At 40.1% G+C, this 23,826-nt stretch overlaps 1 protein-coding gene across 1 annotated transcript in view; it reads left to right on the top strand.

Moving 5' to 3' along the window:
- Frzb (frizzled related protein) overlaps positions 1–23,826 on the top strand; it is a 49,548-nt gene that overhangs the window by 18,983 nt on the left and 6,739 nt on the right. Inside the window, exons 3-4 of the mRNA XM_005065113.4 lie at positions 6,210–6,257; positions 19,014–19,079. Of these exons, the coding sequence (XP_005065170.1) occupies positions 6,210–6,257; positions 19,014–19,079 (114 nt within the window). The remainder of the gene's footprint in view (positions 1–6,209; positions 6,258–19,013; positions 19,080–23,826) is intronic.

Here is a 23,826-nt window from a genome sequence, read left to right as displayed (position 1 = left end):
CACCATTTTTTGTGTCAATGATGTTTGGTCTAATTGTGGCATTCATAATTTTAAGCCCCGCCCCCAACTCAATGCAGTAAACTCAATAGTTTCCTACTGATTAGCCCAAATCTCAGATTTTCCCCTTCATGTACTTTAACGGTAAAGATTAAGCAAACTAGTGGTCCTCTCTCAGAATCTCTCAGGATTGTTGTTGTTCTTAGCTGTGTTTCACTTGGTTGTATCATCTCTATTCATTTAATCGCCATTTCCTTCTGTTCCTCAACTTGCTCAAACTAGGCTCATGTCCTCAGTTTGTAGTTAATGAATCAGTCATTACGGGACTGATTCAGAAAAATTAAGTTCATTAACTTAGAGTGGGTGAAAGGGGAAAAAAGCACAAAGGAAAAACGAAGACAGAACAGGAAGATCTCACAGCTTTCTGGTGATCACTTTACTTAGCTTAGCACCATGACTATAGGAGCTGTCTTCTGAAGGTCAATTAACAATCGAGAGCTACTTTTATAAGGTAATCCAAAGGAAACATTCTTTTTACTGTTTGGCTAAAAGAGCACTCCTACCCTGACTGAAGTCACAGGCTCCTCAGACACTGCTAGAGCTCGATGCAGTTGCTATCCTTGCTTGACAAACACTATTAAAGTCAGTTAAATACTAGCACTCCTCTCAGGCCAAGCACTAGGAATGATGTATTTCCCTCTGAAATGCATGTTCCCCTGAGAAGACAAACTTTTCTCCTAAGCCTAGAGAAGGACCAGGAATGAGTGAGGTTTGGCAAGTCTAAGTGTGCTCAAAGGCCATAGTCAATGGAGATGGGAAGCAGTCACCCTGAGTTACCTATCACCGTAGACCACACATGGCACAATTGCCTCACTGAAGCACTCAAATAGGACATGCATAGGAGCGATTTGTCAGACCAGGAGGTAGGATTGCATTTGTTCTACTGACAGCATCCTTGGAAGAAAAGCACCTGAGGGCAGGGCATAGTTAGGATGCTCCCAACCCTCAATTCCATATGAAACAGTGACCAGGAGCTGAGGACAGGGTTGAAGGTGCATGCTGACCTGAAGAGGCCCCTGGCTGCCAGTCTACTGAAAATTACCCAGTCTCTGTTGGGTGAAACTATCAGAAACCTGGAATTATTTAATCCTGCAACATGGAGCTGGAGAGATGGTTCTGTGATTAAAAGCACCAACTGTTCTTCCAGAGAACCTGGGTTTGATTCCTAGTACCCCCATGGGTACAGTTTAACTGTCTGTAACTCTAGTTCTGAGAGATTCAATGCCCTCTTCTGGCCTCCTTGAGTACTGCACACATATGGTGCACATGCATGCATGCATACATACATACATGCATACATACATATATACATAGCTTAGAGCATAGAACAAGGTGCTGAATCCCTACTCCATGGGTACTACATACATGTGGTGCACAGACATACATGTAAGCAAAATACCCATATACATAAAATTAAAAAATAAAGCCTACCACATGTCACCATTTTAGTTAATTTATTCTTTGGTTTATTGGGATACAATAGTTTACAAAACAATGTTTTTTTGTCCTTCCTTTGTGTATAAGCAGAATCTCTGTGACTTAGGACTAGATCCTGTCTAACCAGATATGAAAATGAGATTTCTTTAAAGAATGGTATAAATCTTCACATTCCTGTATCAGGAAAATTTTAGTCCATTCATACCATTCATGGTTCTCTGTTTATACTTAACATATTGTGACTCAGCATCAAGCTTAGGTCATTTAATAGAACAAAGTCTGAATGGAGCAGACCGATGCTTCAAACTACCTTTTATTACTCAAACACTAAGCATCAGCACATTTTTATAAAGAACATGTGGTATGTTGACCATAGCTAGTAATTTCATGTTAAGTTTATTGTATATTTCATGCTTGCTGTAAAGTAGGACTTTGAGTACTGCTATTTGAGAACTCAGATCACCTTGGCCATTCTGCTGGTCATTTGATCAGATGAGATTGGGCGTGTTCAGGGTAGTATGGTCGTAGACATCTACTGGTTATTTGAGGCATTTAGGCAAAGTTTTAAGATTGCATGGTAAAGCCAGGTGGTGGTGGCACACGCCTCTAATCTCAGCACTCAGGAGGCAGAGACAGGGAAATTTCTGTGAGTTGGAGGCCGTTTGGTCTACAGAGTGAGTTCCAGGACAGGCTGCAAAGCTACAGAGAGAACCTGTCTTGAAAAACAAAAACAAAACAAAACAAAACAAAACAACAAAAACAAAAAAAGACTGCACAGTGAGTGAGGCTTAGAAACCAGGTATGCAGGCCCATGCCACTCTGGCTATAGAGAAATGATATGACTTCTACAACCCTTTCATGTAAGTAAAGGCAAACGTGTCTGTATCTTAAGTGCAAGGTGAGGACTAGACAGTATGTGAACTGTTGAGTCTTGAACCCATTGCCAAGAGATCACTGAACCAATTGCTACTGCAGTTTTCCTGTTTTTACTGCTGTGTATCGAGTGGACTCACTTTTCCTTTTCATTGGTTTTTTTTTTTTTTTTTTTAACTCGACAAATGCAGACCCAGTCTCTTAGCACTTCTGCTCTGGAGAGCAGGATTTACCCAGGGGTCTGATAGGAGAAACAGGTTTTATTGCTCCTGAATATAGAAAATTAATGTCTAATTTCATACAAACAAAGCTAGAATTTAGGCTAAGGAGTAAATTCCTATGGGAATAAGGGGGGGGGCGAGTAGTTTGACTGATGTCTGCTAACTAGAAATAGTTTAATGGGGAAGGGACTCTCAAGCCTCTGCCCCTCCCTGAGGACCTATAAGCAGTTAACAGTTGCTGGGAGCATTGGGAGGGGGGAGGGGTGGAGGTGGATCTGGAGACTCTACCCCTCCCTGAGTATCTACATAGGCGGTTGTGGCTGCAGGGAAGGGAGAGACATTTTCTTCAGTAGTGTGGCCACTGGTAAGTGGCTCTTCCCTGATATAAGTAACTCCTCACCCATGCTTCTATAACTAATCCTAATTAAAGTCACAAGCTTATCAAAGAGAGAAAAAGAATGAACTTTTTAACAAATATATACATGGTAGGGTATTGTGCAGCTCTTTCTAAAACACTTAGAGCCTGCCATGCCAAGAGTGTTATAATCCCCTGTAAAAACACCCAGTTATTGCTGGCTTCCAGTTAGTGCTAACATGCTCCCCGAGCTCTTGCACAATATATTCTTCAGGCTGTGGCCTGGCAGAGTCCTGCCACCTTTCACATGCAGAAATGACATTTAATCATCTCTCCACTCTCCGAGGAACAGGCAGCCGTTTCTTTCGTGCTAGCTCTGGTCTACAAATATTTGAGGGACCAAATACCAAGAAGGGAGGATGTGAGCAAGAACGTAGGATGAAAAGACGTAAAGTTTTAAGTTAGCACTAGAGAGAAAAGCACGATTCTAGGGAGCCTTCATCATGTCAATGCCAAAAGGCATTCTTCCTGGCTTGGGAAGAGAGTCTGTGCTATTAGTTTTATTTAGCAATAACCCAACTGTCAGAGCTAGTGAAATCTTAGACTGTCCCTAACTTATTTTAAACATTCACTTTTTGAAATAATTGTTGGAAGAGAAAAAATTGACCATTTTGTCTTTGGCCTTTGTCTTTCTGCTAGGTGTGAAGCCTAGTAAGAGGCGCTGCATAGACATACAATTTTGAATAACTAAGCCTCAGTCTGTAAATTTTTAGACAATCACAGTTTCAGCGACACAAACCCTTAGTTGGTTTTGTTGTTCATTTTCAGAAAGTCACTTGACTGGCATTGGTTGGCATTGATGTATAACAAACGAAATGAATGATTGGTAATGGAGAAAGCACAGAATGCATGCTTAACAACTACACCAGGGAGAGAGCCTTCTGTCTCAGGACAAGTATCCTTAGTGGTGACCGAATAAAAGGCATTGTCATCTGAGCTGTGCATATGAGGTCTCATAACAGATATGTGGTCAGCTGTTACACCCATTTTATAGGAAAGACTGCCAAGGTTCACAGAGTAGTGACTCATCAATTTAATTCAGTGTGTAAGAAAACAAGGGTTCAGACAGAGTCTCTTCAGCACTTCCATCTTCTCTTGCTAAGAAAATGGATTTCGATCTTTCAGGGAATCTGTGTCTTTTGTTCATTAGGTTAACGTTAAAGGAACAAAGTATTTCCATTGTGTTGATTTATGGCTTAAAAAAATAAAAGGGCCCTCAGGACAATGGGTTCCAAGAGATAAGGAATGACTGTTTGGTTGCACTATTGAGATAGGATAGGATGTCATCAAATCCAGGCTCAGAGTCCCCAGAGCTCATGCTTCCCTGGCCTCCCCACTTACTCTTCTCCAGCATGCTTTATGCTGTAATTATTCAGGCTTAGGACTCTGCCTTGATTCTGTCTTTCTTCATCACTGGTGTTCAGGAGGTATCAAGTTCTACCACTCTAATCAGAATCAGATTTCTTTCTTCTCTCCCTATCACTCTCTTTGGGATCACCATACCTACACACCCAGGACTGACTCTTTTATCTGCAATATCCTCTTTCATCTCCTGGCAAGATGATTTTTCAGAAATGTGTATCTATTGTTTACATCCTTTAGATCACCTCCTCTGTTTAGATTCACTCTTTGTTTGCTCCAATCCCTACTCTAGCCATGCCAGAGGACTTTCAGGTCCCATAAAGAGTGCTGGATTTGTCACCCGAGTCCCTTTGCAACACTGTTCTCATATAGGCTCTTCCAGAAATCTCTGTGGCTTCACTAGAAACCCTTGAAGTACAAAATCTATCAATCCCACAGCAGCTAACATTTCAATTCAGGATAATTTTGATGGTAGAATTTCAAATTTTGACTATCAGAAGAAAAATGATCAGGAAGCTCTGGTTTTTTGTAACAGTTCTAACTTTTTTTTTAAAGTGCAGAAACATCTCTGGCAATAAGAACATGACACAAGGAGAGCATTCACCTTGTCTCAACTGTTTCTTAGGGGTTCCCCACTCCAAGGAGCTTTATTTTTTTCATCTCATAAAAACTTTAAATGCTAAATGTTTTACAAGTGGATCAATAAAATTCATTTATCTACAGGGAAGTTGCTTTATATAAACCAAATGCATGGAATAGTAGTACTGGCATATTACTTTAAAACTTGGATACATTTATCACAAATAAAGTTTGAATAGGATAAAAGTCATCAAGTTAATGGCTTATGTCAAGTGTTTGTAGAACGAGTATTTGTTGTTTATTCAACTATTTGGAAACCTTTGCTTTTTCTCTGATACAGCTTTTGGCCATGTATGTAGCTGGGTGGTAGAGCCCATATTTAGCAGGCATGAAGCCCTGGGTTTAATACTCAGCATCTTAAACCCTTCCTCATTTATGTTTTTTACAACCTATGAAGAATAAGGACAGGGGAAGAATGCTTTGTTTTATCAGGCTAAGTAGAGGCATTGTTTAACATTAAGTGTTAATACAAGTATACAACTCTTGTATGAAAGTGTGGGTTGAGTTCAGCAAGAATCCACTGTTAGTTACTGTGTCACTCAGCATGGCACTCTGCAGGGACACACAGCACAATTCATTAGAGGTTGCTCTTCTAATTAGAACACAGAAGGCCATTATGATTACCATTTTCAGGAATTGCAGCATCATGAAAAGAACCAATGGTGAATCCTAATTATTGCCACATCTATTAATTGTACTGGCTTGAGCGATCTACAAGTGCTAGGCTTCCTTTCTACTGAACTGTTTAGTCTGCATTTAACAAAAGGCCTGGAGTTCTTTCTGGATTTCCCATAGACACTGTGCCAGTAGAGTGTGACACAGCCATTCATTGACAAGGTGTATTTGGTTCTATCTGTCACAAAGTCACACATATGGGCCAGTGCCTAATATTTATGTGGGCCTTACTGAGACAGAATATTCATTTATAGAGTTTATGAAATTCAAGAACACAGCATTTATTAAATACTACAATTTTATGCATAGGTGATGAGGATTCATGAGTAACAACTTTCAGTCACATCCAAGAAAGGGCCTCAGCCTTATTCAACCCCCAATAGTGTAGATACCTCAGAGCACTAATGAAGGACCATGTCTTAGAGACGCCTGGTCCTTATCCAAGTCAGGCTGTCACAGAATTACATTTCATAGGTGAAATCCTGAAGTAATAACTGTTACCGTTCTTTATTTATTCCATCATCTTTCAGACTTTCCTATGGATTCTAGTACTGGACACTGCCGGGGGGCAAGCAGTGGTGAGTACATTGCTTTCATTTGATATGGTCTTAACGCTTAAGTTTCCTTTGAATACTTGTGTCCCATTTAAAAAGTAAACATAAAGATGATTTCTTTATGCTGACTTGACTTTTAGTAAATTGACCTCTTAGTGTACCGTTTGGTAAACAAATTGTTAATGAATGTATAGATTCTTGTAGCCGCAGTTTAGGATGATTCACAGATTATTCACACAGATACAGAATAATTCTATCACTCCTCACCATACTCCTTCAGGGTATATTTTTTTATAATGCATGTTTTCACCTGCTTTTAAGCACTATCTGTTCTCTGGCACTATGATGTCTTTGGGGGATTGTCAGAGGGTATCTAGGGATGCAGCTTCAATGGCAGAGTATCTAATCTTTCAAGGTAATTTTTCACTCAGAACACTGCCTCTGAGAATTACTGAAGTTATTACGTGTATTAACAACCTATCCCTTTTGCTGAGGAACAAGTCATTATTTGAGTGTATATCATTTATTTATCTTTTTACCACTTGAAAAATATTTAGGTTGTTTTAGTTTGGGGCATGTATAAAAAGAGTTGCTATAAATACTTGTGTATTTTGTATGAATATTAATGTTCACTACTCAAGAGTAAATATGCAGGGATAAGGTTGCTGTTCATGGGGTAAGTGTTTATTTAACTTGATTTTAAAAATGCAAAACTGTTTTTAAAATAACTTTTCGGGGCTGGAGGTGTAGCTCTGTTTGTAAAGTGCATGCCTAGCAGGTGTGGGGCCAGACCTGCAATGCCCACTTCAGGTTGCAGGTTGTATGGAAACAGATTGGCAGATGACAGACAAGCATGATGAACCCGCTGTTGTGTGATGGGCCCAGTCTCCTTCCCTGATCTTTCTGTTGCCTCTGTTTGAGCATTCCTAAGGAGCTGCTTCTTGAGTGCTCCTCAGGGCATGTTCAGTGAGAGAGAAAGAATCTTACCACACAATAAACCTTTTAATAAAGTGCAAAAAAAAAGTACAAGCAAAACCAAATAAGCTAGAGAATTTTTTGTAGGCACTGTCTTGTAGAGACCACACACCAGGAAAGTTAATGTTAGCAATGTTCTAGAAGCTTCTGGGTCACTGCCACATTCACATTTCTTTACAGTGGTGGCTTCTAGTCAGCACTCTAAAACTGCAGTTTAATTTTGCCCAGTCTTGAATTTTGTGTGAATAAAGCTAGCCTTTTGTTGCACAGAGGCTTTCTTTGCTCTTCATGATGCACACGTAGTTTTCTTTTACATTATTAACACTGCCCATCTTAAACATACCAGCCATACCATACCATACCATACCATACTATACCATACCATACCAAAACCCATATCATAATGATACTGGATATTTTGGTTGTTTCCTATTTTTCTGCTACTGTGTCTAAAGGCTGCATAGTTTCTGCATAGTTTTTTTTTCTGGTAATTTTATTGATTTTGGTCTGTACACTATATTTTGTCAGATACCTTGTAAGTGAAAGGGAAACATTTTTCAATTCATGAGTAGGTTCGAAATACAGATGTTTCACTCATGGATGACATCCATTCAGTATTATCATCAGGTTAGCAAGTATTTTACCTGTCCAGCAAATGTGGCCCTACCAACCATTTACCTTATGTAAAAGTAACTGACTTAAAATAATTTAGAATTTTTAAAGGATTTATTTATTATGTATAGTGTTCTGTCTGCATGTATCTCTGCAGGCCAAAAGAGGGCACCAGATCTCACTACAGATGGTTGTGAGCCATCATGTGGTTGCTGGAAATTGAACTCAGGACCTCTGGAAGACCAGCTAGTGTTCTTAACCACTGAGTCATCAATCCAACCCTTAATTTGGAATTTTTTTAGATGAAAGTTTTGTTTTAGTATAATGCAAGGGTGGAGGGGGGTTGGAGAGTACAGAGAGAGCAAGCAGCCATTACTCTGATTAGCACTGTGTGCTCATTTCAATGGCCATGGCTAAGCCAAGGGTGCCAACCCCTGCATCTTGATTATCCACGCCTCCCATCAGCTCCCAGCCTCTCACCCTGATCCCGAGACAGGAAAAGGCGCTGAAGAGTACCCCATCCACACCCACAGCATTCTTCATGACATAGCTGTTTTTCACCCTGCTAAAGCAGCTAGGCTGCAGATGCCCCGCAGGGACCCAAGGCGACCTAAATCCCGCTTTCCAGAGGGAGCTCACCCTGGGTGCTTATTTAGACAGTTTGTCGGAAAGTTATGATTAGAGCTTCAATATGTCAATGAGCAAAGACATCAATAACACAATATACAAAAATGTGAGTTCCAGGACAGCTAGGGCTACACAGAGAAGCCCAGTCTCAAAAAACAAAAGCAACAATGACAAAACCCAAGAAATAAACGCTCCCAAACAACAACAATAACAACATAACAAAAAAAATCGACTTGGAAAATTACAGAGTGCATGCAGTGTTCCTGGGATCAGTGTTTTGTTACCCTTTTCAAAAAGTCCCCCTCCCCCCATATAATGGGAGCAAGAAAACAAGAGGGAAGCCAGAGTACATTCTGTCTGTGGGGGGAAAACATTGACATAGTCACATGTTTTCAAAAGTAAATGTAGTTTGTTCACACTCAGTTTTATTCTTTATTGGAGAAAGGAAGCAGCTGAAAAGGCTCATGATAAAACAGGAAATGAGGAAGCCACAAAATCATTATAACCCACATTATGACCCCTTTCCAAAATGTCAAGCTGTTTGTGTCTGGAATTTGGGAAAGACGTTATTTCCCTCCAATTAGTTTATTTGTTGCCTTAACACTTAACATTCCCCCACCCCACCCCCTATTTTTTTGAGATTATGACTCTGAACAGCTTCCAATTTGTGAGTGTATTTTACTGTTGTAAATCTACTATCATAAAATAAGTAGATATTCTGTATTCACACAGTATGGGATGTGGAAAAAAAATCAGTTCCATTCCACTGAGTTCACGTCATCAAATCAACATGGAAAAATTTTCAACAAAGGGGTGTGGGTTTTGTACATTCGTATTTTGGTTTAATTTTGTTTGTTTTTTGAGGAAGGGTCTGTGTAACCCAGACTGTCCTGGAGCTCCATATGCAGCTGAAGATGAATGTGAACTTCTGATCCTCCTACTTCCACCTCCCAAGTACTGGGATTATAACTGACACCACCACTCTTAGTTTTAAGCATGGTGGGTGAGGAACCCAGGTTTCATGCATGCTAGCAAGCACTCTTAACAGCTAAGCTACAGTCCCAGACCAGGATGCTGACCTTTAAATTGAAATAAACAAAAAAACAATTCTGGTTTTGTATGTGTGATGACAACTGATTTATGAGTATTGACATTAAGAAACATTCAAAACTTTCCAGGGAGGAACCAGTTGATAAATTCTGATGTATTGTATGTACGTGACCAAATGACTTCACTGGTCTTTCCCAATATGCATATCAGGTTGCATTGGCTTCTGCTCCCCTTTCTGTAAATGCTTGCTGACTACAGAGGCTGAATTAACCAGGCACAACTGGAGAAAATCAGCATGGGCAAACAGCACTTTTTGTGATGGTGCTGCAGTTTACAATTGCAGGTCTTTCCCCAACCCACCCATTACATATGGAAACTGCTGCTTTGAATCAATTCTTTCTTTGAACCAATTCTTTCCTTTACATTCTCCTCCTTGAACTGTTAGCACAATTGTCTTAGTTTTTATGCCCTCAGGCACAGCACTTCCCAAGGCTCTCATGCTTGGGCCTCTTTTCCTCTCTCTTCACAGGGGTTCTTTCCTGTTAGAATTCATCTGTTCACAGAGGTTCTTCATCATGTTGTTGACCATGGTGCTGCTTCACTCTCCAGGAAGCATAGCATATTTCTATTTCCCATCTACCTATTCTTTCCACATTCCAAATGTTTAACAACAAGAAACAATCTCTTAATGAAAAATTTCCATCTTGAGTGATGCAGCACCATCTCCTTCCTAGGCTGCCAGCATGAGGGTTTCAGAGTCGGTTTTAGTCCATCCATCCTCCCATTCTTCAACACGTAATGGAAAGTGGCTTCTCCCAGACCTCCTGTACATCAAGGGCGAATCAAAAGATGAAGCAGCAAACAGTGGCATTTCTCCCTCTTTTCCATACATGACATTAGGCAGACATGATGCTGTCATGGCAGGGGAGCCCATTTTGCCCCTTTGTTTTCTGACTTCAAGGACATCACAAAACAGTTAAAGGGAAAACAAAATTGCATTGACTCGTATTTTAGACAATTTGAATGACTCTTAGACCCCAAAGCATCATGGATAGCAATTTATTTAAATATTTCTAAAAAATCTAATCTTGAAGAAATCAGTGGAATTTCCTCTTCTTGGTGATGCAATGTTAGTCTTTGCAATCTTAAGCAATTTCCTTTTGCAAAGCACAAATCATGATGAATTGAGACCTTTATTACAAAATTTGAGTTTTATTTTTATAGCTGAGTTGAGCCAATTTTACTTTTGGTTTCCAAAACTTTTATCTGTTACTTAGGTTCGCCAGTCAACTTCATCATAGTTTTCTCCAACCCCAAGTAAAATTTCACACACACACACACACACACACACACACACACACACACACACACACACACACACACAATTTGCCTTATGCAAATACTCACAAAATAAAAGTGATTTTAAATATCTGATGAATAACTGCTAAGCCACTTCATGTTTTATGGAAAAAATGAAAAGAATGTCCTGTCATTTTTATGTTAGTGGGCATTTACTAAAGTTTAGTTTAGAGTAAAATGAGCAAATACCAGGTGGGTGCTGCTTTAAGCTCTAACAATGTCTGCGCGTGTGCAGTCATCATTTAGACTAGGATAAAGAGTATTTTTGTCATCCTTAGAGATTTCCCAGCCTACACCAGCGGGGTCCTAATTTTTATTACTATACATTAGTGCCGTTAAATCTTCAGCTTTGTGCAAACAGATCAATTGTACAGTGTATCCTTTGTCACTGGCAGCTTTTGCTTATGAGATTTATCTGTTCAGTTGTGTTTGATTATTTTCAATGTATGATAATGCGCTTTCCAATGCATTAATACCAGTAAAATTAGAGCCTTTTAAATATTGTCCCCAGCTCAAGGGAGTCACTGGTTTCTGATTCTGCAGGAGTTGTTCTTTTGACACCTCCCCTACTCCCTTTTCCCAGTTCCTGTTTTATCACTAAGCTCAGATAACTAGGATTTTGATGGCTTTGGTTTTTAACATCCTAGGGACAATAAGACTCTAGAGATTTTCCATAAGGTATCCTTTGGGTGATTTTAACATCAGGGTGAGTGGGTGTGGTTGGCCCTAGTCTCCAGTGTTTTCCCATCTCCCTATTTCTAGAAGGGTAGTGGAAATAATCCTCCTGAAGGGCACGTTGTCTCTGGGGTGTTCTCCATCAGAAAGTTGCTCAAATAAGCCTGGTATCTGCTATGTTGCTGTTTGGATGCTTTGTGATACAGCAGATGGACTGACTTCCTAGCTTCTACTCACTCACCTGATGCCCTGTCCTGCAGCTATTCTCTTCCATGGGCAGGCTTTACTTCGACATGCGGTGATGGTGTCAATTTATAATCTTAATGTCAAGCTTCCCACACTTCAACTACTGCCCTTTCTTCCAGATAATTCATTCTGGAACAGTAGCTGATTTTTCTTACTCCTTTAAGACTGTATGTCCACCAACCGCCATTTACTATCTGTCCTGTCTCTGCCTTCTTCATTCATGTGAGATTTCATTGTTTACAGGAATAAGTGGTTTTCTTGAAAACATCTTTAATTCCCCCTATGCTGTTTTTGTGGCAAATTCTCAGTTAAGAGTCAGTGGAGTAACTCACTCAAATGTGTGACTGATTCACTTCAGGAAAGAAATGTTATTGGAGAAGCAATTTGTGCGGCGATTTTACCTACTACCAAGTCTGTCCTTTCATTGAAAACACCAGCCTCATTCTTCTTCTCCACACATCGCCCAGCTGTGTGCCTTGTCCTCAAGCTTCACAGTTGACAGCATCACTCCATCCTTCCACGGGAGGAGAGTAAGAGCCATTGAAGAGACGGCTCTCATCCTCCCCCTAGCAAATTCATCATCCCGTCACTTCAGTGCCCTCTGTCCTTATCTCTTGTGCAGTGGGTAAGTGTCCTGGCTTTGAAAGCCCTGCTCTCCTTGCTTTTTTTCAGGGCCCTGTCATCTCCTTGCCAATTAAATTCAATGGGCCCTTTTATTTCTTAACTAACCTCAGCTTTGAGGCTCATTTGACGCAGAGATTGCCCTTCTTTCCCCTTAGAATTTCCTGTTTTCCCAGCTTTTGTGACTCCGTGTCCTCCTGTGCTTCCTCCCACGTCTCTGGATGCTCCTCCGAAGTCTCTTTTCTGTACTTTAATTTTTTTTTTATATCAGGTTAGCAAAAAGTAGTTCTTGACTGGGTGACCATAACTTTCCAGATTTATACTCGAAGACCACTTCCACAGAGGACTATGACAGCCAGAGTGGTTTAGACCATCAAGTTATGCACTGCACGTATATAATACACGTCTTTTCCATAGCACACGCACACCAGGTTGCAGATTGTCTGTGTGTCACTAGTTTGCACCCTCTGCACTGACCATGTTGTCCATCAGATGTCCTACAGTCCTGGGACAGAGCCTAGAATGTGGCACATGGCAAGTAAATATTAGCACAGCAAATAAATGAACACGCCAGTGACTGAAAGGCTTCAGCAAATGTTCCCTTTCCTTTTCCCACCTCATACTTAGAGAAGCTTGGCTGTCCTTGGGTTATGAAATAGAGGACAGTATCTTTTCTGCAGCAGGAAGACACAGGCATGGCGTGGGATATTCTAGCAGATGTTTAAAACTACTTAAGGACAGACTTATGAACACTGCTACTAGGCGGTTGAAAATATGTCAAGGTCAGAGTTGAGGGTGTAGACATTCACATTGAATGAATTTATTTTGTGAATCTTTAAAAGGTTGCCATGGCCTTCTCCTAAGTGTCTTAGAGTGGAAGGACAGGGACAAGTGGATCTTGGGTCAGAAGCAAGGGTATGCACTGTTGGCACAGATGAAAATGCACTCTGATCTCATTAGAATGGTCAGTCATGAGAGAACAATGGAAATGTAATTCTAAGAATTGTAGTTTCTCCTTTTCCTCTCACCTGTTGGCCATAAGTCCTAAGTATAGACTGGCAATACTTTCTTAGAAAAATCAGAAAAATATCTACTCAACTTTCCAAAGTCAGAATTGTTTTATGAGCTGTTGTCATCTGGTGAAGTTAATTATAGTCATACAGCTGTGAGTGAGATCAAAATGAGTTCAAACAAAGTTCAGCACTAGTTGGAAAGTTGTATCACACTTAAGCTGGGTCTTAGACAAGGTTGTGTTAAACAGCAAAAACCTAGTCAATTACAAATTCTATAACTGTATCAGTTCTTTAGAATTGTTTCTGTCTTTTAAACCCATATAAAAATAGTACTCTAAGCGTTTCTAATAAATGAGCCTACTGTCATGAGCAAGCCTACGTGTATAAGGGTGTGATCATTGCCCCAGTGGCTTTTGCTTATCAGAAGTCTCACTGGAGAGACTCTAGGCCGTGAACTAACTCAAATACTGTGAAGTAACTGGGAGCATCTCAGTGCTGGGGATGGAATCCAGGGCCTAACATATGCTAGTTTTGCCTTTCATCTTTATCCCTGCAGATCTGCTTCTGTGGGGGTCTTGTGCCTGCTAGTTTTTCATTTGTATGAGAGTGACAAACTCACGCTTATATTAGCATAAAAAAACAACATTTCCAGCAGAATGGCTGAAAGAATTGTGTGAAGAAGGGAGATAACAGAAAGAGCAGCTTAAGATAGCGTCCTAGTCATGGCCACTCATGAGATGAGGGCTGCATTCTGCTCCACAATCCATGGCATTGTGTTTAATTCTAGGCTTTGAAGGGAAGGATCTTCTAACATCAAAATTGTTCATTTACAGACTTTTCTCATCACTTCATTTTTTAAAAAGCTCATTTAATTCTAAGTTCTCCTAAAATAAACCACGAAGGCAGCCTCTAATTATTTTATAAGATTTTATTCTCAGTATATAAAATCTTACACAAATTTGAGTATTTTGCCATCTGAGAACCAAAACTTAAAGTCTTTATCTCACCAGGAAACTGGGAGTCGAAGAATACTAACAATTACACTAGTAATAATAACAATTCTGTTGGCTCAATAAAAAGTTCAGTCATCAGGAAATCAAACTGTTGGTCTGAAAGAAAAATCAACTGTTACAGCAGACACACAAACTGCAATAGATGATTCACGAGGCTTCTCTTTCCATGATTTCTGTATTTTCCTCATTCTTAGACTTTGTGGACAGTGTGTGTGTGTGTGAGAGAGAGAGAGAGAGAGAGAGAGAGAGAGAGAGAGAGACTTAGAAGAAAGAATGTTTTAGACTTATTAAGGTAAGGCATAAATATTTTTGATTAAATAATCTTAAGTGGAAAGAAGTTCTACATTTGTGCTTGACAGATATAAAATTCTACTTATTCTGTTGACAACACATTGAACTACTAGATAATCAAACCAGATTTTAGAATATTTTCTTATAGCAAGAGATAAGAGCTAAGGCAAAAAGGGTTATTTTTTAATTTTTATTCTTTGGGAATTTCATATCAAACACCCAATCCCACTCATTACCCAGTCTCTCTGTATGTGCCCCTCACCCTTGTAGTGGCCCCCACAAAAGTAAACAGAAACAGAAGTGATAAAAACAAAAACTAAAAATAACTTAAAAATACAAATAAGAATATTAATTTAAAAAACAAACAACAATAACAAAACAAACAAACAAAAAGCCATTTTGTTTTTCCATCTCCCTGCCTCTCCATTGTCTCTTCGTTCATCTTAGTGGCTTTGGGAACTGCTATGTATCACACAGTACACCCTTTTGTGCAAACAGCTTTACTTGCAAATGTTCTTTGGGTAATGACTTGTTCGTCAGGTTCAAAGGCCTCTGGTTTCTGGTATACTATCAATAATGGGCCCTCACCAAAACTCCTTTTAGATACCCTGCTTTTGTTCTGAGTGAGTCATGGAGATCCTGCAGCCTTGTACTGTAGGATCAGTCCCTTCACAAACTCCAGCAGATGGAGTAGCTGTTGGGGAGTGCCAACTCAAAGCCCTGGATGTGTGTCTGGGTGGTAGCTAAGTTTATCTGACTGGGGCACTAGGACCTCCCATCTCAGGCCAGAGGGCCAGAGCCAACTCTCCCATGCCTGTGGTGAGGGGTGGGGCTAGCTTCCCCAAGTGTGTGTTGGAGGGGGCAGTTCTCCTATTAGAGGCAGTGCCAACTCTCCTGTGCTAGGGTCATGGGGGTCTGCTGTCCCAGTGTAGAGAGGATCAGGGCCAACTCTCAGGTGAGGGGGTGGGGTCAGCTCTGCATGACCCTCACACCTCAACACATGGTCCAACTTGGGCCTCTGTGACAAATGGATGTCAACACAGACAAAGGGTCATGTTTTTATGTAATCTGACAATGTTCACTTGGTGACCGGTAAGAATAGTGAGTCATTGCAGAGGAGCAACTACTGGTCCCAAGAATATATTTGTCCAGCTCCTCATTAGCTCTTAGGGAACAGTCTATGTAGAGGGAATTGACATACCACTGTGTAAATGACTTCTTGAAGTATTCCTAAATCACTTTATAATACAACTGAAAATAATCTCTGCCTGGGAAGTTAGATGTAATACATTTGTTTATCCTTCAGGCAAAGTTATATAGTTAACAGTATCAAATTAGAATCAATTTAGTGGCAGTTGGTATATATTTTTGACTAAACTTTTTAATTAAAATACAGGAAATTTCTGGATATTAGAAATGTATAACTAGTTTATCAAAGTGTACTATCTTTATCTTATTTTTGCAATGCTGAGCATCAAACCCAGGACCCGTCACGGCTTAGTAAGCATTCTAGAACTCAGCTAAAATCTTAATTCCTGGAAAGTATTGTGTTGACACATAAGTATTTTTAAGTAGAGAAATAACAAATCTATATCTTTATGAGGATAGTTTTTAAATTCACGCTATAGCATTTATTGCTTCAGAAATATTCTCATTTTTAGGAGACCTTTATAAAAATGTTTAAGTTTACAACGTATTAGTACAAAATCAAATACCGTACAAGGCAAGACCTCAGTAACTTTCCATTTTCTTTAAAAGGGAATACAAGCTTTTTAGAAATAGGAATATTATTTTTGAAGTAGTTCTCCTTATTAAAATTATGTTGGTATCCGGGTGTGGTGGCACATGCCTTTAATACAGCACATGGGAGGCAGAGGCAGGTACTCTGTGAGTTCAAGCCCAGCCTGGTCTACAGACAGAGGTCCAGATCAATCAGGGCTGTTACACAGAGAAAGCCTGTCTCAAAAAACCAAAACATTTAAAAAATCATATTGTTGTCAGTGTGTGTGTGTGTGTGTGTGTGTGTTCATGTGTGAGCACATGCACATTATGTAATGTCTGTGAGGGAGGTCAGAGAACAACCTTTGGGATTTGGTTCTCTCCAACCTTTTTGTGGTTTCCAGGCATTGAACTCGGCTCCTGTGCTTGCTGAGCCATCTTGTCATCCCTGGAGTGGTCCTCTTCAAAGTGTCCACAAACACTGATAACATCCGTTGTTTACTGGACTGAGCTCCTACAGAAGTCTGATGAAATCCCCTTGTAGAACATAGGAGGGAAGATGCCCTGTGTAGCATTGAGACATCCTCCTTTACACCATGCCAGGAGCAATTACTTCTGTGGCTCACCGACCCAGGAAAGATGCTTATTTCTAAACATGAAAGCTGCCCAGCAGGGTACATCGGTCCTTGGGACTGGTGCTGCTGCTGCTCATTTACAGGTTCTGCTGAAGAAAAACTAATTTTGATTAGAATATACAAGGACTGGCAAGATGGCTTATTAGACAAAGACACCATCTGCCAAGTCTGATAACATGAGTTCGATCCCCAGGACCCAAATAATAGAAAGAGAGAATTTACTCCTGCATGTTTTCCTTTGACCTCCACTCATGCACTGTGGCATGTATTACCCCCCCCACATATACACACATGCCTGTACATAAAATAAATAAATATGTAATTAAACATTTTAGAAAAGAGGGCTGAAGACATGGCCCAACAGAGAGCACCAGCTGCTTTTCTAGAGAACCCAGGTTTGATTTCCCACACCTATATGGCAACTCACAAGCATTTGTAACCTCAGTTCCAGAGGCTCCAGTGCCTCCACAGACAATGCACACACATGGTACACAGACAGACAGACATTCAAGCAACACACCCAGGCACATAAAATAACAAATATAACAGCAAATGGTCAACATGAGAGTCTGCCTTTTCATTGGTCATCATACTAACACAAAAGAATTTTAAAACAGAACTAAAAAGTTAGCTTCCTTTATCTCATTCATGTGCTCTGTGTCACCATTTGATTATTTAATTTTAATTATTTAATTTTTAATGAAGCTTTCTCAGGGGTGCCAGTTTGAAGAAACCTTTACACATAATCAGATATCTTCCAAGAAAATCATGTATTGTATTCTTTTTACATTGACTTTACTGAGTATTTGCTGTGCTTATAATGTGTGCGTGCATGTGTATGTGTTATTGTGGACAGCTCATTGTCTCATCAATCTAAGCATATACATTATAACTGAGCTACATCCCCAACTCCAGTTTCTCAATTAAGTAACTTTGGTAGTATAGCTTTTCCATAACAGGTTTAAAAATATACTCTTGAAGATGTAAAATCATCTACAGTTGGAAAATTTTGAGATAATCAGATTTTATGACACACATTTCTTTTAGGTTAGATAGATTCAGGTCACTGCTCACAGGTATCTTTTATGACTTATTTTTTCTATTAATGATTTTTAACTTTTGAAATTAGGATGCAATTCTAATTTCCCCTTTCCTTTTCTCCCTCCAAAACTTTCATACACTTATATACCCCCTTGCTCTTTCTCAAATTCATGACCTCTTTTTCTTTAATTGTTGTCATATATATGACATATATGACATACATGTTACACAATACATATATTCCTAAATATAGGAATACAACCTTCTCAGTCTGTATAATGTTACTTATATGCATATTATTTCAGTGCTGGCTATTAGTAGATATTTTAATAAATAGGATTTGTACTTTTAAAAGATGTATGTGCTCCCCAACAAGCACAGAAATACCATTGCATGTAATGGTAGCTATTTTACCTGTGGAAGGGACTCACCGACTTATTACAATTTTTGTTTATCTTGAGTGGCTTTCTGATCCAGGACCTAGTATGTGGAGGAATGCCATGTAGTCTGTCAAAAGCACACATACACAAAAGAGGTCTTCCACAGAGCCACACGGGCTGTCTACACATGCCAGAAGATTGCTTTGTAGTGCGCCTACGTTCTACTTCCAAAAAGGACTAAGTAAGCCTCTCAGCCTGGGGTGTGGGGGTCTGAGCTCCTGGTTAGCCCAAGCAGGATGGTGAGCAGTGGTATAGCAGGACTGGATGGGAACTTGAGGACCTCCTGCCGCTGAGAAGCAGGCTGTGTAGACAGGAGGAACATCAAGTTAGTCCCAGGAGAAAACAGTCAGATGCAGAAGTGCCTCGACCTCTAGTCACCAAGCACACATGAGCTTCCTTAAGACACACAGGTGAACTAAGACAGCTAATACAGAAAAGTCACTTACCATTACCTGTTTTTCAGAACGCTGCAAATGCAAGCCTGTCAGAGCCACACAGAAGACCTATTTCCGGAACAACTATAACTATGGTAAGGACACCTTCACAATCCACAAATAGACTGCTGGGTTGAGAAACCTGCGTGTATATTACACACATGTGCTTGCATGTGCATAAACGTGTAGTTTAAACATAAGGCTTAAAAACAGAGAAGGACACGTGCAAGGGTTGTCTCCAGCTTCAGCTAATTAAAATGTTATTATGGTTGCAACACTCTCATTAAATGCCTGATGTGCTCACTTTCTTCTTTTAACTTAAAACCATAGCATTGAGTGAGTATCCAGAGATCAGTTTCAAAGTAGATGTTCTCATCCCGGGGTTAGTACCTGAGGTGAATCTGTTCTCTAATAAAGTGAGTCAAAGGACACTGGAAAGCAATACTTAATAGTTCTTGATATCCATCTAAGGGGATGTTTTGCTATTTAAGTTGATCAAGCAGAGCATTTGCATAAGCTAAATGCTAATTGAAGAGCCACCTCTACAAACAAGAGGTGACTTAATGGGACAAACAAGAGTTGACTTAATGGGAGGATGCTAGCTCTACCAGTGACTATTTTGGGTTATTTCCGGGAACTGTCTCATTTAATTTCCCCAACTGTTCATGAACACTCTTTGTATGCTGGTTTTATGAGTGATTATTGAGCCAACGCTGTCCTTTCTTTCATTTTGTATAATGTGCTTTTGGACACTGTTACCCTTCAATAAAGATCACTATCAGGTCAATAAAAATCACTGTCATGTTTTGAAGATGCAGTTAATAGAGTTCTTCAGCTGGTATAATATAGGTCTGCTTGGTGTTGCTGTATTCCACAGATTTTTACTATAATTGCTTTGGAGTAGAGATTGAATATCCCTTTTCCAAAATACTTGGGGCTGGAAGTATTTAGCATTTCAGACTTTCATTTTGCATTTTGGAGTATTTGTAGATATGTGATAATCTTTGAAATGGAACTGAAGCATGAAGTTTGTGTTTCATAGACATTTCCTGAAGGTAATTATAGATGTGTCTTTGATTTGACTGTGACCTGTCACATGAAGTCAGGTGTGGGATTTTCTATTTGTAGTATTGTGTTGGATGTGACAGTAGGGATGCCCAGCCTGTTGAGGAGACTGACAAGGTCATGCCACTCTCCCCTGACGTAATAAGTAAATGGATTGCAGAGACCTCCAAAGGGAACTGTATTATTAAAATAAGAATTTTGTCTTCATATGCCTTACTTTGGAGGATATTGGGCATGTAGAGATTCATGTCAACTTCTACAGTTTGGGGACTTGGAATAAGAGAAATGTGAAAGACCATGACTAAATTATTTTTAAAGATCGTAAAAGTAACTCCTGGGGATAGGAGAATCCAAATGCAACTTCTTTCCCAAGTTTTTCTTCAGTGGAATCAGTTTTTATCTTTTACTTATAATTTATTTAGTTTTAGATGAGGATTCTGTATTTCAAAGGCTGGCCTAGTATATGGTGATATATTATTTATTTATGGTTTAGTAAAGAGTGCCTGAGGATTCAGAAAGCAAAGTCAGCCACAAACCATAGAAGTCAGGCACATGCCTTTAATCCCAGCAGCTAGAAGCTAGGAGGTGGTGGTATACATCTTTAATTCTAGAATTCAGGATTAAGAGGTAGATGGATCTCTCTGAGTTCAAGGCCACCCAGGGATACATGAGATTGAATCAGTCTAAAAGAGTAACAGATCACATGCCTTTAATCCCAGCACTAGAGGGGTATAAAAGATAGAAGCAAGGTTTTCAGTATTAAGTAGGAGGCATTCAGTCTCCAGCCACACTGAGGAGACGTTACAGTCTGAGATTTGGTGAGAGCTCGTGGAGACAGGATCAGCCCATTCAGCTTGAGGTAAAGGTAAGAAGTTAGTGACCAGCTGCTTTGCTTTTCTGATCTTTAGCTTGAAGTTTAAACCTCCAATATCAGTCTCTGGGTCTTTTATTTTTCATATTACACTAGAACTTGCTGCATAGCCCAAGTTGCCCCTGAATTTATATTCTCAGCCTCTCTGGAACTAGAGTTATGGGCTACCAGGTTCAGCTGACTGCTTATCTTCAGCAGAATCTGCTGGCTAGAGAGGGATAGACTTCCCAGGGTTGAAGGGTTAGTTTACCTAAGAATCAGATGCTGAAGACCCCACCCCTTATGGAAGCCCATGTGACTGCAGGGGAAAGGAGGTCTTTGTTTCCAGAAAGCTAGCCCTATAAAATTGATAAAGGTTATGTGAACTTTTAAATATAGTTATGATAAAGGGATGACACCAATTGGCAAGCTAAGCAATAGTGTAGAGACCACCCCGAATGCCCATTCCTGATAGTGAACTTGATGTCTATAACCATCCTGGAGCCTTCAACTAGTGACTGATGGAAGCAGAGGCAAACACCCACAGTTAAACACTGAACTGAACCCAAGGAACCCAGTGACAGAGAGAGAGGAGCGATGAGCAAATTGGCAAAGAATGGGCTGGCAAAACCAGCAGACAGCTGATCCGAACAGGGGAGAGCTCTTGGACCCCAGACCGACAGCTGGGGGGGCCAGCATGGGACTGATCCAGACCCCCTGAATGTGTGAGTCAGTGAGAAGGCCTGGGCAATCTATGGGGTCCTGAGCAGTGGATTAGTGTTTATCCCTCGAATACTAACAGACATCGTGTGTCCATAACACAAAGAGGGATGCTCTCTCAGCCTGGACTCTTAGGGGAGTGCCTGGACCCTACCCTGAGTGAAATGACAGACTCTAGATATCCCCTATATGGAAGGAATTGGCAATAGGGTGGGAGGATGGGGGGGGGTAATGGGCGGGTGCAGGAGGAGGGGAGGGAGAGGGAACTGGGATTGACATGTAAAACAAGCTATTTAAAATTAAAATAATAAAAATATAAAAGATAGTTATGATAAAAAAATAAATTTGCACTAGGGGCCTAGCAGTGTTGAGAAAGTGCTTGCCAGACACGTATGGGACCCCGGATTAGATCATCAAGCCCACCTAAAACTGGTTGTGCAGTTCAATGTCATCCTCTGCGATGTAGTAAGCTGGAGGCCAACCTAGGATACATGAGAATCTGTGTCCAAACAAGCAAACAAACAGCAGGAAAAACAACAAACCTCCCCACATGCATACACACTAAAAAAACACTAGCAACAAAAATTTATTCCAAAGAGATAGAGTCATTTCTATTTATCTTCTCATACTGCCTTTGACTTTATGCAGCTTCCCCGTGAGCCCAATACCTGGTGGTACTCTTGTCGTTTAAAGTTACAAATCACTAAAAAGAGATCTTAGAAAAGGTAGCCGAATGAGTATTATAAGATCAGCTATGGATCACAACTGATAAAAAGAAGGAGCCTTGTGTGGTAACTGACATCTATAGTCTGTTCCAATGCTTGGGAATAGAGCCAAGAGGATCAAGAGTTCAAGGCCCACCTCGACAGTGTTGCAAGTTCAAAGCCAACCTAGGTTTCCCTAGTCATGACTGGGGGAAAAAGAGCAATTTTTTTTTCATAGCCAAATATTAACTCAGGCCATCCATGATTTAAAGTTAGCTCTTAGGTGGAACTTATAGATTCTTAAGGCAAAACAGGTACGCCAATGCTTGGCTAGGAGATAAACTAATGGAAAGGCAATATTTTCTTAAAAATATATTAATTCTCACTTTGTGTGTTTGCATGTATCTATTGGGAAAACAAAGTACAGGCAGGAACAATTGGCAATTCCTATAAAACCTCTGCCTCATTCTTGACTAATTCAGTAAAAATTTGTGAGTTTTAGCAAAATTACTTAAATAATAAAGTAGGTGTTGCAGAGAGGTATTTTTTTTGGAGTAGGTACATGTGCTAAAAATTTCTAATGAAAACAGTGGGTGTACTGGGTAAATAAATCCTTAGCTAGAGAACATTTGCCCAGCTGCCTAATCGCTAGTGGCTGGCAGGCCCCACGAAGCACACTCATCTAAGTCACGACTCACACAAGTCTGTCTGCTAGCCTTCAGAACTTACCGTCTGGAAGGAAGACCTTATCTCTTGTCAACATACAGGGCCGAGAGAACGGGAATAGAAAGGGACTCAGTTTGCCAATCAAGCCAGGCACGGCCAGCTGGGCAGATAGACCTTGTCTGCCACAAACTCTCATACTTGCATCGCAACAAATGAAGACTCTGAAGACTGAAATAGCCTTGAAGCAAAACTAAGGCTTATTCCTAAGGAATCACAAATTCTGGTAACTGAATCTCTGTCCTGTACATCACTGGTAGACCATTAAGTTACTGCGATAAAGTTAGAACATTGGTGGAGGAACGGATTGCCAGTTGGCTTTATGTTTTGTTTTGTTTTTTTTTTTTGGTTTTTCGAGACAGGGTTTCTCTGTGGCTTTGGAGGCTTTATGTTTTTATGGAGGGATTTTTTTTTTTTTTATCAATCCTGTATAGTCCTGAACACCTGAAGTACATGGGAGGGTCTGCAAGTAGGGGGTTTGTTTATACATGCCTACCTACAAAGCTTTCCCAAAGTGGATTCATTTGACTACATTGTGATTCCTCTGTGGATTTTGTGCTAATACAAAAAAGCTTCCTGAGCCATTGCTGTTGACTTTTTATTAATTGACATTTTCACATCATTCTTAAAAAAAAAAAGCAACTTTTCTGTAAAAGTGCTTATGTACCAGAAGTAGAGATCTACACAATGTGGCTCTTCAAAAGGAGAGACACGGGAGAGCAGAAGACATGTGCTTTCTAGATTCACACAGTTTGACTTTGCAATGGAGGGAGGGCTGTT

Source organism: Mesocricetus auratus, unplaced genomic scaffold (assembly GCF_017639785.1).
Source record: "Mesocricetus auratus isolate SY011 unplaced genomic scaffold, BCM_Maur_2.0 Super-Scaffold_100004, whole genome shotgun sequence".
Lineage (NCBI taxonomy): Eukaryota > Metazoa > Chordata > Mammalia > Rodentia > Cricetidae > Mesocricetus > Mesocricetus auratus.
The sequence above is the reverse complement of the archived record's forward strand: the minus strand, read 5'-3'. Positions and strand labels throughout refer to the sequence as shown.